The sequence below is a fragment of the Empidonax traillii genome, unplaced genomic scaffold, assembly GCF_003031625.1.
Source record: "Empidonax traillii isolate 1590-97213 ecotype Southwest subspecies unplaced genomic scaffold, ASM303162v1 scaffold358:size917415, whole genome shotgun sequence".
Lineage (NCBI taxonomy): Eukaryota > Metazoa > Chordata > Aves > Passeriformes > Tyrannidae > Empidonax > Empidonax traillii.
In genome coordinates this window covers 23,952-37,517 of record NW_020955551.1, presented here as the reverse complement: position 1 = coordinate 37,517, position 13,566 = coordinate 23,952, and the positions used below count along the sequence as shown (strand labels likewise).

Here is a 13,566-nt window from a genome sequence, read left to right as displayed (position 1 = left end):
CTGCCGCAAATTCTTCCCTAATTTCTTTCTATTTTGTGTCATAATTGTTTAATTCTACTAAATATTGAATTATACCCTTGGTTGTCCCTTTCCTGGAACCAAATGGAAGGACAAAGTGTGAAAGATAAGTTTGGATATTAACATTCCCCTAGAAATACAGTAAGTATATAAAAGATGTTTAGGGCTGTTTGTCTCTGCTCAGCAGGACCCTGAAGGAGGCTTGGGTGGTGGCAATCACAGGGAGACAGCTGTGGCTCCCTGATTATCACAGGGATGCTTTTGGCTGGAACGGGAGCAGCAGCTCCCATCAGAAAGTGTAACAGAGTTTACACTAACAAAAGATTTGGCATCCTTGGGCACAGCTCCGTTATCTCCCCTTTTCTTTCTTCCTTTTCTCTAATTTTAGAGAACAACTAGTTTTTTATTTGCAGCTTTCTTCGCATTCATTGGTGTCCAGCTTTGATCTACAACCAGCTTGAGTTTACTTTTATGCTCTGCTGAATGCTGCCTTCAGCCTCAATTTCAGAGCTGTGCAAATAAATTATAGTGAAGTGTTTAATTAAAGTTCGCCTCATGTCCTGATTGCAGAATGCTGCCTTCTCAGATGCAATTTGCAAATATATTTTGGAGTTTTATTTTAGACAGGATGACTAGTTGAAGGTTGTTTAATTGTGATTGATTGTGCATTGGATGTTTCTGCTGCCTTTATTTTGTGGGGAAAAAAAAAAAAAAAGAAAAGAGTAGCTGAGTGTTGAAGGACAAATGAAGGGCATTGACCTGGATGAAAGAAGCCCAAACAGTTGCAGAACTGAGGGTTGATACTTCTAGAATTACATATTTAATATTTAGTTTTCTTCAATACTTGGAGGTTTTTTAGGTCATCCATTTTTGAAACCTTGTGGTGGGTAGGTCAGCACTGTCAGAAATACGATTTTGGCTGTGCTACTGTTGATCAGTGGTTTCCTACCTGCAGCTTCCACAGTCCTGACCTCCTAAACAGTTTGTGCAGAAGCTGTTCATTAATATGAGTCAACAGATTGGTATTGGGTAAAAATATATTCATAATTCGAACTGTGGCTCTAACAACAGGTAGAATTAAGAGGGAGAAGATTTTTCACCACAGACATTCCTGTGTGCTACTCCTGTTGGGTTTTTTTCTGCAAAGTTTACACCTTTCAGATTTCTTTGGCATTGATCATTACTAACCTTAATGAGTTCTCTTAAGAAATAATAATAACAGTATTTACTTAGGTGTGGTGCTACCCCAAGCTCCCCAGTTTAAGAGCTGCTTTCTTGTCTGCTCTCACTCCATCTACGTTTTGGTGCTTGTGCAAAGCATCCCTTCCTGGATGTAGTGGCTTTGAGTTGTGTGGGGGTTAATTTTGTTTAGTTGTCTTTCTTTTGGGTTCTTCTCTTAACTGTTCCCTGCCTTGTGTGCCCCCAGGAAATCAGTCACAATCCGCCTCTGTGCCACTGTGTTGGATACAGATGCATAATGCTGTTATTAAATCCCTTTCCTCAGTCAAGAGGATTGATAACAGTGTGATAAGACAAACATATTTCTGTTACTATTTTTGATCTATTTAACTTAATTTTTTTTAAACTGCCTCAGCATTTACAAAGAAAGCAAAGTTTAGGAAATAGTATCCAGTGTCTCCAAGACCCCAGCTGCCACCTGCTTCATACAGTTATTCATGCTTTTCCTTTTCAAAACCTATTTTACTCTTTGTTCTCTGTGACTGTTTTATTCTGTTTCATTTTGGAACTAAGTAGAAGAAATTAGGAGAAAATCCATACCTGCCTTGACTGTGGCATTTTCAGAGTGTTCTTCTTTTCTCTTTTGGGGGGATTTTATTAAAATTTTTTAAGATAGAATGTTTACGACTCATTGAGCATCATCTTGGGACTTAGAAACTAATAATAAGTCTAACATAAAACAATTACTTTTCCTAAAAATGTTTGTTTTATTACCTACCCCTACTTCATTTCATGCATGGGGGAATACTTCTGAACTCCATAATGCACATCACAATTTGTTCCTAAATAGTCATATCTTTCAAACAGATTAGCATGAAACAATTTGAGGAGTAAGTACCTAATTCAGATGGATAAAACAATTAATTCTTCACCACTTTCCCAGTTTTAGGGTAAGAGGATTTACTGTTGCATACCTAAACCAAGTAGACAAGTGCTCTTTTTCGGCACCTGTTAAAAGGATGAGTTCTCTTTTGTTTTTGAACAGAATTTCCTACCACAGGAAAGCAGTTTATCAAATATGGGTAGTTGAGGGCAGGATGTTTTGCTTTTTAAAAGCTGATGTGTGTGTAAAATGAGGATTATGTCATATTGTAAGCACTTCTTAAAAAAAAAATTAATTTTTATTAATTTTTAAAGGTATTAGGAATGTTGTGACTGAAACAGGCCTTCATGCAACATAAATGGTCTGTCAGTTACTGAGTAGAATATTGAAAAGGTGTGAGTCTTGGGATTCAATACAATTGTTCACCATTATTTTGAAGACTTATTTTTTCACTATTTTATTTTATGTTAGAAGTAAAGTGTCCAGTGAGTTGAGTCCCAGTCTATTAAACAAAGCCAAAACTGACTACTCTGAGCTAGTGTTGCTGTACTGTATTTGATGAGCTGTTGTTATTAAGCAGTGCAAACTATTTTGCTTTCTATTAATAATTTTACTAAAGTATTCCAGCGTGGAAGAAGGGAAGGGGCAGGGGTAATTTTAAAAACTCTTTTCCAAATTTAATGCATACCTCCTAGTTTCTGGGTTATATTGCCAAAATGTTATGGCCTTGTTCTAAACTCTTCCAGTAGTTTACTGACTTCACTCGTTGGGATGAGCCATGTGTAGTTTTACTACAGAGAATATTTTATTCCTTTTTTTGGGAAAGGAAGTGGAAACTTCCAGCTGCTGGCTACACGTGGTGTTGCCAGAGTGGGATAACCTACTTTGGTAGACATGTGCAGTTTTTACCCACGGTTTCCCAAAAGTTAAAATTAAAAGTGAAAGATTTGTGATGAGAAGAGAGTTACTTCAGACTCACAATGAAACAGAAGTGTGCAAGTACCCCTAAAGTTGGACAGTTACAGGATGTTTAAGTCATGCTTGTTTTCAGGCAAATGCAGAAGACTTCTTGTATACTGAGCTTTGACATATCTGTCCTTCTTGTGGAAGATGTGTGATAAAAGCACACGTAACTCTGCTATATTATCCCCAGCTGTTCATTCATTATTTAATGACTTCTTCCGTGTGCTCTCAATGTATGAATGTATTTAATAGCTTTGGCATTGGGGCTTGCTTTTAACATTTGGAGCAGAGAACATGGTTGGCAGAGTGTTTGGGGCAGCAGGGAGTCGAGTTTGGTTCTCACATAATTAAAAAATGAGCTGTGCTTTTGCAGGGCCTCTTATTCTGCCTCTCTCTTGTTGATCTCATGTGTTGCCTGGGACAGACCAGTGAGCAGCTCTTGAAGATGCAGTTTACATCCATAAATTAACTAAGAACATCCGAGGGCAGTTGCTAAATGCATTAATAAGTGTGCACACATGTAGTTTTGTTGTTTACAGAGCAGGGGATAGCACCCTGGAGAAGCAGCTAGTGATGTGCAGAGGAGCAGCACGTGAATGTAGATGGGCAGGGATCTCATTAATGTGACCATACAGGAAAAATATATATTGTATTTCAGTCTGTAGTCACCAGTTGAATTTTCTTGTTAAATAATTTTCAAGTTCTTTAGATATCAAAACCCCCATATATTTTAGAAGAAACAGTATGAAGTGGAAGCTTTTTCTGTTCTTAAATTTCAGTATTTGGTGTTAAGTCTGATATTTGCTGTTCAAAAGTGTCTTATAACTTGGGCTGACCTTTCCAAATACTTGGTTTATAACAGGACTGATGACTTGGAAGCTTGTTATCTTAAAAATTTAGAAGAATACATTTAATAAGACAGGAACCTTGGCAAAATTTCTGTACGGTTTCAGCTTAAATGTTGAGGTGCAAACACAGACAAAACATTCAGATGCAGTTTTATAAGGATAAATACTCTCCTAAAATACCCATGTTCAGGAATCTAGTAAAATTTCACACATCCTACGTATCCAGAACAACTGTTGATAGAATTTAAACAGTTTGTGTAGAGATACCCAAAATCAGAGCTGTTGCCTCTGCCAATGAATCCATACTTAAGTTACAAAACTCTACTGAAAGCTAAACTTTTCCATCTCATACCTCTCCTCTTATTTTAATTTTTAAAAACTTATGTGATATCCTCGTGTCTTCTTGTACTTGTGTTTTATGTGAACACTGTGGAGGGATTTAGAGGTTCCAGAATGTCCTCAACAGTGTCCTGAGAGCTTCTTAACACTCTAAAATAGTAATGTACAAGACTGATTATCCTCCTACATTGTCTTCACCAAAATTTATTGCTATAAGTGTATGTGAGAAAAATGCCCTTGGTTGTTCTTGAATTACATGTATTTTAAAAAGTCCTTGAAAGCACGTCTTGAAATATTTTTCCATCACTGCTACTGCTTGACATTTAATAATAACTTAGAACATTATTATATTTTCTTGCAGTGTCCTAACTGAAGAGCTGAAGATCTCCATGCTTTAAACAATTCCAGTTGGAAGTAACTCTAAAGAACTTGAAAATATGTGTTAATACAAAAGTTTACACTTTTAGTATTGTTATCTGAGTAATGCTTGGATAACTGATGGATTATAAGAAAATACTTCAATAGTTGAGGAAGGCTGCTTGGGAATCATAGGAGACCACACAAAATTGTGTATGTTTGGTGGAGTTTGTGTTATCTGTGTATTTTCATCAGTGACCAACAAAATCACTCATTTCCTGAAATGCTTTACAAGACTGATTCCAAGAAAATAAACAGAAGTGACTTACACTATTTTAAATAGATTCGTATAGCTAATGAGGGCAAACACTCACCAGAATCAGCATTACTTATAACCACTAGAGGAAAAAAAAGAAGGGATTCTATCACAGCTGATGGACTGTGAGTGAAAGCCACGTAAAATTATCTGTCAGACTGCACTCCCAAGTTCTTTGCTATTACAGGTATTGCTGATGAGAAGTCAGGGTAGGGCAGTTGCAGGACTCTGCTCCTGTGCTTGTACTTAAGCAAACAACTTTGTTTCTGTGCAAGGAACACCCTCAGCGATGTGTGGTTGTAGGTACGGACTGAACTTCGTCTTCTCTTTGCAGGCAGAGCTTGTTGATGTGCAGTACGGGACCACGCAAGACCTGATCCGGATTCAAGCCATTACAAACGTGACCAAAAAAATTGCACTTTTGAAGCTAGGACAATCACCTTTGCTTTATAAGGTTAGTCAGAACCTAATTACATATTAGCTGAATTACTCATTTGTTTGGGACTTTTTTTTTTTTTTTTTTTTTTTTTTTTTTTTTTTTTTTTTTTTTTTTCCTTTTTTTTTTTTTTTATTTTGAAAATACTGAAACAAAGACTTTCCCATTCTATCCCAGTAACTCAGGACTTACTGGCATTCACATTCTTCCTTAATACTTATCACTTCACTCTGCAGTGCCTTTTATATGTTACAGTTATTTATTTTGCTGCATATCTTGCCGTGCCTCAGTAGCCTGCCACATTTTTCCTGGGTGTTCTGTAAGCCTTTTGGCAAATAAAGAAATCCCTGAATGAAATAACAAAGCACGAGGGAACAAAAAATTGGCAGCTGATATCAGGAATAGCTGGATCTGTGTCTCCTAAAAACGTGCATAGAACAGTGTACTGAAATCTTTTATTTCTGCATAATTGTAGTACTTGCTTTGGTGGCTATAGTTTGAGCATACTGTGGGAGGAGGCAGAGCACAGTCTGTCCTCACCTGAGCTCAGGCTTCTGTGAGTCTTTCCAGCCCTGCTGGGCTGTGTCCAACACCCAGCACTTGGATTGCGAGGTAATCACCAATAGCATACACTGTGGGAGGACTGGCACTGGTGTTTATTGTAACTTTCTTTCACTGTGGCATTATGCAGCCTTGCTGTGTGGAGAATTTGCCTTTGCCAGCATATTCTTCTTTCCACTCCCTCCTTTCCCCTTCTTTGGTTGAGATTATGTGTGGGGAGGGCTGCACATGGGTATATCTTCTCCTCCAACTCCAGTGCTGGCAGAGAGCACAGAGCAGGAGCTCACTAATCCATTTGCACATTAAACATAATAGACTCAACGTATAAACCACATTCAAACTCTAAATGCCCAGTGACTGCCTTCTGTGGCAAATATTTTATAGGCAAAAATGCTGGTTTCACTTTCAGAAAATACAGTGGACCGATAAATACTTAAACAATTCATTCCCAAATTAACAAATGCAGTTATGAAAGAGCAGTGATTCCAGATCTTGCAATTAAGAGAATCAGAATCTGCCCTGTTGGCCACAGAAAGTACAGTTGGCACTACAACACAGGTTCAGAAAACAACTGCTTACTATTTTTTCTATAGGAATAAGATTTGTCTCAATAAAAATGCCATTTTCAACTGAGCAGCTTTAGCTGTTTATTTAAATTATTTAGGTGCAATTTAATTATGCCCGTGAAAGGTCAGTTGTCGTTGCTGGAACTCGGCTGTTGCGCATCGTTTGCACCAATAGATCTGATCCTGCATTTCACTGCTGACAAAAACAGTGAAATAGCAATCAGGGCTCATAAAGTAGGAATTTGATAAAGATGTCAAGTTTGCTGTAACAGCACTCTCTCTGAAATGGGTTTTTTTACCAGTTTGTGTTCCTGTGAGGACGCACAGTGTCTGAATTAGGAAACTGTACAGCCTGAAAGGAGGAGGGGAAAGCAAGTGGTACTGAGAACAAGGCACATCTCAGGAGCTTTTTTCTGTGGGTTGGCTGTAGCCTGGTTCCCAAATATACGCTATTTGCTGGCTGAGGTGCATCAGCTACATTTCTGGTGCTCATCTGCTGCTCCAGAAGAATCCATTTTGCACGTCCAGGGTGTGTTATAAAGTGTGAACCAAAGTGTGGTGTGGTCAGGAGGCTGACTTCGAATGCACACTCAGGATCTGAGCTAAAAATACGCTCCCCAAACCTACTTTCTGTGTTCTCCTCATGCAGGTAGGAAGTTTGCCCCCCCCACCCTTTTTTTTTTTTAATGCTTTTTTTTTAATACCCTTTTTTAGAATATAAATTGTCTGTCTTTGGCAGTGAAATAATTGTAAGCTTTACTTTGCTCATAAGGGAAGATGTAGAAAGATTATCAGAAACATATTCCCCTTTCATCAGGAATATTTGGAGTGAAAGATTGCCTTAAACAGCAAGTCCTGCTGGTTTAAACAGGCCCAGTATCTCACCACTAAATCCTCTTGTATCTTTTTTCCCCCTAATATTTATGTTTCTGCACTTATTGAGTCTCACATTTCTGTTTCAGCAGATACTTTCCTCTCCCTATATTTTCCTTATCTCTGTCTTCCATGTGCTTGGTTTTACATCACATTAACACAGAACACTAGTTCATAAGAGAGCTGTGGCTATATATACGTTTATATTTACTGCTTTTCTTTCTAATTTCTGTATTTAACTTGTATTTTTCATGTTTTAATGTTCTTTAATTTCTCATTATTGCTACTTCATAATACACAAATATCTCGCTCTGGATTTGGGTTTTATTTTTATAGACCCTGCACCAAGGTTTAATCTTCATAACAGAGTTTCTAATCATGTCTCTATTTTTCAGCTTGCATTTTCCCTTGCGTGGGTATACTTATTCTCTCTTTTTCTCTCTCTCTTTTTACTGCCATCAACAACTGCTGTTCTTTATGTGTTTTTTTCTATTTCCCCCTTTTGTGCATTTAATTTACCTTTTTTTCTTTTTTTTTTTTAATCTTGACTACTGTTTGTTCTCTCCATACTGAGTCCATTGAAAAAGGCCTGAAAGAAATAATAAACTGTTGCTGGCAGAAAAATCACCATGAAAACTGAACAACATTTCTTTAGTCTTTATATCACATTAACAGAAAGGATATACTGGTAGAAAAGAGCTTCATGTGCAAGGGGATAATTTATAGACATAAGCCCAAGCGATGGAAACTTGAATATTTGGGAAAATAATGGTATTAATGACAATGTTTTTACCGTAGAGGTTTAGTATGTGGAGATTGGATAGGGTACAAAATTTGAGGAAGGATTAAGATTGATAATAATTTGGAGCTTCTACTTTGTCTTTCAGACTGAGCCCATCTTGGGCTATTATACTGGAATATACAGGGAATTTGGAGTGTGCAGAAAAGCCTGAATTTAATGTGGTGTCAGAATATGCAGTTTAGTCTTTAACTGAGTAATTCTGTTTAAGTTTCGTAAGGCTCATAAATTTAAGCGGCTTTGTGAGAACAGGTTTTTTAGAACTCTGACCTGGGGTAATTTTTGTAATTGGTTATGATTTTCAGATTTCGTTGGGAGTGTTGTATTTCTGTTCCACTGAAACAGAACTTACTGTCTGGTCAGGGCAAGAGGGGCAGCAGTGATGGCCATGGGTACACGGGCAGAGGACTGGCAGAGCCAATCTTAATCCTTTAAACCTTAAATCTTTTCAAACAAACAATATGTTACTACAGCCACATCATAAGTTACAGCTATAATGAGAAATAACATGGACCCTACCTTGATATCAGAGTATCAACAAGAGCATTGACTCTAGTGGGGGGAGAAAGGAACCCCCAAAAAAACCCCCAACAAACCAAATAGTTTACATTGTGGTGATAAAAAGAATAGATAAAAAAGGGATACGTATTTATCTATATAAATCAGAGTGGAGCAGAGGTTTGGGAGAGGAGTTTTACCGTTGTTCGGGCAACCACTAAGATCAGTTTTGGAGCAAGATTCTTTTATAAAATTAATATAAAATGTGGAAGAAAATAATGGTAGAAATGCTTCAAGGGCCGGAGCAGTTTTAGTATGGCAAAGGCAGAATCATTTTCAAATGCAACTGGAACGTTTAGGAATTTACTACTCCCAGCACCTGGAGGGACAGTTTCCTATGGGAACACGAATTGAGCCAGAGGACTGAGCAGGGAAGCACACAAGGAGTCCTCATGTGACATGTTAACTTGGCATAGCCATGGTCTAGTCATTTTGGTCTCATTAGCCAGAATAATTCACAGTGCTGAAAAACTGACAGAAGGGAAAAATTTAAACTGCTGTGACAACTCCCAAAGGGATCTTGTGACATAATCTGAGACAACGTGTAAGGGCTGGATTGTTTCTGAATTAAGAGGGGACTGGATTAAGGAGGAGGAAGAACTTTCTTAAGGAGGGAGCTGAAATGAGACAAATGTAGAACAGAAGTGAAGCACAATTTCTGAACTGCCATAATAAAAAGAAGTAGAATCCTTATTTTCTCACACTTTGAGATTGAAGGTGACCTGTTCCTAGTGTTTTGACTAGAAGGAAAATTCGTGTGTCAGTGGAACTCGGGTTGTTGGGATCACTGGTGAGGTTGAATAGCCAGTCACAGGAGGTCAGGGCAGACCACGGGTGTCCTTGAACCAGGACAGTCTATAAACGTGGGGAAAGATGATGAAGTTTATTCCCAGTGATTAAGCAAATCACTCATGTGATGTAGAACACCTTCTTGAGAAAGAGCACCTTGAGTTGCCCCCCTGTATTCTAACAGTATACGAAATGTGTGGTGACAGAAGGATTGACAAAAGCACCTCACTGTCACCCAGCTCCTCTGCTCTAAAGCTGGTCTGTGTCACCACTGTGAGCACATTCAAAAAGCCTCCTCTGGTTTCTTCTGAGAGAACTGCACAGTGGTTTCAATATCCAGCCTCTGGAAATACCAATAACAGATTCATTTTTTGAAAAACGTTGTGAGTCTTGATCATGATTTAATCTTTAGGGGTTGCAATTCACGATAAAGCCATCATTTTTGTCCTAAATTAACTTTTAATAGAGTAACAAAAGCCCTGAAGGCCAAACCACTTCATCTTTAAAATGTTCACATATTAACATTTTTTCCACATCCATTAAATGAAGATGTTGTTCTACCATGTAAATATCTATATTTATTTTAATAATTTACTACCTTCATAAATATTCATAAAATTGCTTTTTAACTGTCATAAAGTTTAGGAATGTGGATGCTTGGATGTTTATGCAGAGGTTATTGGCAGGCCCTTACGGATAAGGATTTGCTAAATGGAAAATATTAAAGATTCCCAGAATAAAGGCAATTTGCAAAAAAGGCCTCAATTTAATAACCGTGTTAGTTTTAAATAAGTTTACTTTGGAAAAACTAATTTCACTTTTCTGGTGTCTACATTGTTTCTTTCTTTCTCTCTAGTATTTTTTTTATGGCTAGCACATATAATTGTGAACATTGCAGTTCACACTGTCAATCTCCATTTAACTAGGACTCTCCTTCCTTCCATCATTTCCTCCCTCCCTATATATACACACAAAGATATGTGTATATGCATTTATTTACACATATATATACAGTGTGTGCATATAAATATACATATAAAAACTGTATTTAAAAACCCAAACTTTTTTTAGGGAACATAAACACTATATATGCATTTCATTAATAAGGGCACTGGGGATTTGGTTGGGGTTTTTTGTGGGCTTTTTTTGTATGATGGAATTTTTTCCAAGGCTCCTGAATTCTCTATATACCCATATCCTGTGTGAGGGCTGTGGGACTTTTAATGATATTATATCCTTTCCCAAAACTCTTAGTGAAAATTCAAGCCATAGATATAAGTAGTATCAGTAAAAATTACAGAATCATTTCAAACTGTATCTGGAGATCTGGATCTGAAGGGATCTTCCAGTAACATCCACTGGAATAGCATCCTCAAGTGTTCTCTAATTTATCATCCTCTTAAAATTTCATCTTTATTCCCAAAATCCTGAGAGCTCCTCATGATAATCCAAACTGAATTCAAGTTGATTCATTCAAATATTGAAGCAGATTTTGCTAATGAGCCAAATTAAATTTCTAAAAAATATGCTGGTTCTTACCTAGTTGTTTTGTGGTCCTTTTTCCTTAGCCTTTGTCTTCCCTGAGTTTATTAGAGATTCTCTCCTTCAAGTTAGTTGGTTTTATTCTTTGTCTTTTTTTTTTTTTTTCTTCCCTCAAAAATTAGATTTAGTGTACTCATGTTATTAACCTTCCCCTTCCTCAAACAGCCTATTTAATCTTCTGGATATCATACAGTCTAAGGGATGGTCCCTTTTCACTTCTTCTCTAGTTCCTATGTAAAAAAAATTCCCCCAAAGACCTTCAAAAAACTTGGTGTACAAGAGTCTATACCAAAAAGCTGTTTATGCGATTGAAGTTTCACACACTCATCAATCCTGTGTTTTGAATAATTATTTTAGTCAGCTGTTTACGTCTTCCTGATTTCGTGATTCATGGAACGATATACAAGATGTTTTACTCCTTAGTGACTACTGAGAAATTTTGTTTGTTTTGAAGAAAGACCATTGGCCTTCCTTCATCTAAAAATGAGAAATCTAAGGGAGTGGTATAAAAAATATAAGAGATTGGTAGACATATTTCTCAATTATATTTCTCAATTATATATATTCTGCTTTGACTGCTAACGGTGGGTTTTTGTCCCTTTGAAGAGAAGGAACAGACCATAATAGTTAATTAGAGAAGCTGGAGACACCCAGCCTCAATATCATAAAGCTGTTCTGTGTTGGATCAACTAAGAAATGCACCCCCAGCCCACTGAGGACACATACCAGAGTTAAAAACCAAGTCTGTCTGCACAGGTTTATTGCTTAGTGCTTCATCCTGAAATCATATTTCAAGGTGTTGGGGTTTTTTTGTTTGTTTGTTTGTTTGTTTTTGCGAAACTGAGTTTAGAGCACAGCTAAAAATAAATAAAAATTAAAAGTGCCAATTGTGATACATCTTCCCCTCTGCATGAGGTACTTTGGGAAAGAAAATCAAAAAATCCAACCAACTTGAGAAATCTGTAGTTGATGACTAAAAAAGCAGTGAAATGGAAAACCAGGAACAGTGGCTTTGTACCCCTGTTTGGAACCAACACTGAGCTCTAGTGTTCAGTTCCTAGAAGACTTTTACTGCCCAGAATAATTTTGAGCTGAGCATGTCAATTTTCTTCCTACTTCATCCAACATTTGAAGGATGATGTACCGTGACCTGTGCAACCCAAAAGTGAAACGGTGCCTGTGCACTTGTGGATCCAATCTGTATCTGTCCAGATGAGTATGAAATAGTTGACAAAAATTTGCTCTCTTATCCCCTTAGTCAAGTGCACTGCAGTAAATTAAAGAGGGAGTTCTCACTCTACTTTTTACGGTGTAAATGGGAGAAAGTAATTTGCTCTTGTAAGCAGTAAGAAGAATATGTAAGGGGTGGGGTAGGAGAAGAGCAATTGATGTCTGGAAGGAAGCATAATTATAGTACAACTTGTCAATATTCTCAAGTAATTAACATTTTGGTTGCATCAGTAAAAGGACTTCTGGTTATTACTCATTTCCTTTTTGCTTACAAACCCTTGGATTTGTTTGCATGGAAGGAGAGATGTGCTATTAGCAGAGTAAACGAGGGGATATGTAAGTTAATGAGCGAAAATAGGTATCGATTATTCTGCATTTTTGATGCCACAAAATTTTCCTGAACATTTTGAGAGACCATTTCTGTTTTGCAGGTTTACTTGTGTTCCCATCTGCAGTTCCTAATCTCTCTTTCTCTTCTGGATAGATACAGAAATTTCTGAAGTCCTGCTGCTGAATCAAACACTGAATTCTTACCGATTTGACTCGGTACATATTCCTGTAACCTTCAGTAATCCTGAACGCTTAATTTTCTCTTGGGAAAATAATTCTGAATATTCATATACTCAATTGGGTGTTTAATTGCACATTCACTACAGATATTGAATGTGTCCTTTGAAAAATCAGCCCAGCTCCCATAATGAATTGCTATTTCCTGAGGAAAAGGGGTGACCAGTGTTATAGGAGGTCTCCTTTTAGTGCAATAGGCTTAAATTGAGTGAGACACTAAGTGGCTTCCATTCAAACATGGACAATGGTTGATTCATAAAGAATTCATTCTGGGGTCTTCTGAAGCTCTTGTCAGAGATTTTAGAGGTGTGAAACCCAAGCATAATTTTCTATTTTATCAAGCCCTTAAAAATGAGTAGTAAATGCAGTCATCCAATTTACTGTCTGAGTGCTATGTCCTGATAAATGGGGCAAAGTCAAGTGAAATGGCTTTGCTGTGAGGCAGTTGTTCTCAAGAAGAGCTGAACAAAGGTATCCATTGCCTCAGTTTGTACCTTGGAGCCCTAAATCCACACAGCTGATCAGCTACTTGTATGCAGGGCAATGGGAAAGATTTACCAGTTAGTTGGTCTTTCCTTCATAAAATCTAAACCTTTAAAATTTACTCTTCCTGCAGATGCCCTGGTCACACTTCTGCAAGTGGTCTTGACACTTTTTTTTGTTGCTTATGTAGGGAATTATAGGCATTTTCTTCTACCCAGGCTGCTAATTGAGCTGGTCTTTTACATTAGTTGAGCTTGGA

The 13,566-nt window shown here is 37.4% G+C and overlaps 1 protein-coding gene across 1 annotated transcript in view; it reads left to right on the top strand.

Annotated features, from left to right (window-relative positions):
• The window catches only part of LOC114061783 (inactive N-acetylated-alpha-linked acidic dipeptidase-like protein 2), a gene marked incomplete at its 3' end in the record, with an annotated part of 189,836 nt that overhangs the window by 155,975 nt on the left and 20,295 nt on the right, over positions 1–13,566 (top strand). Inside the window, exon 4 of the mRNA XM_027892563.1 lies at positions 5,238–5,357. Coding sequence (XP_027748364.1) covers positions 5,238–5,357 — 120 coding nt within the window. The remainder of the gene's footprint in view (positions 1–5,237; positions 5,358–13,566) is intronic.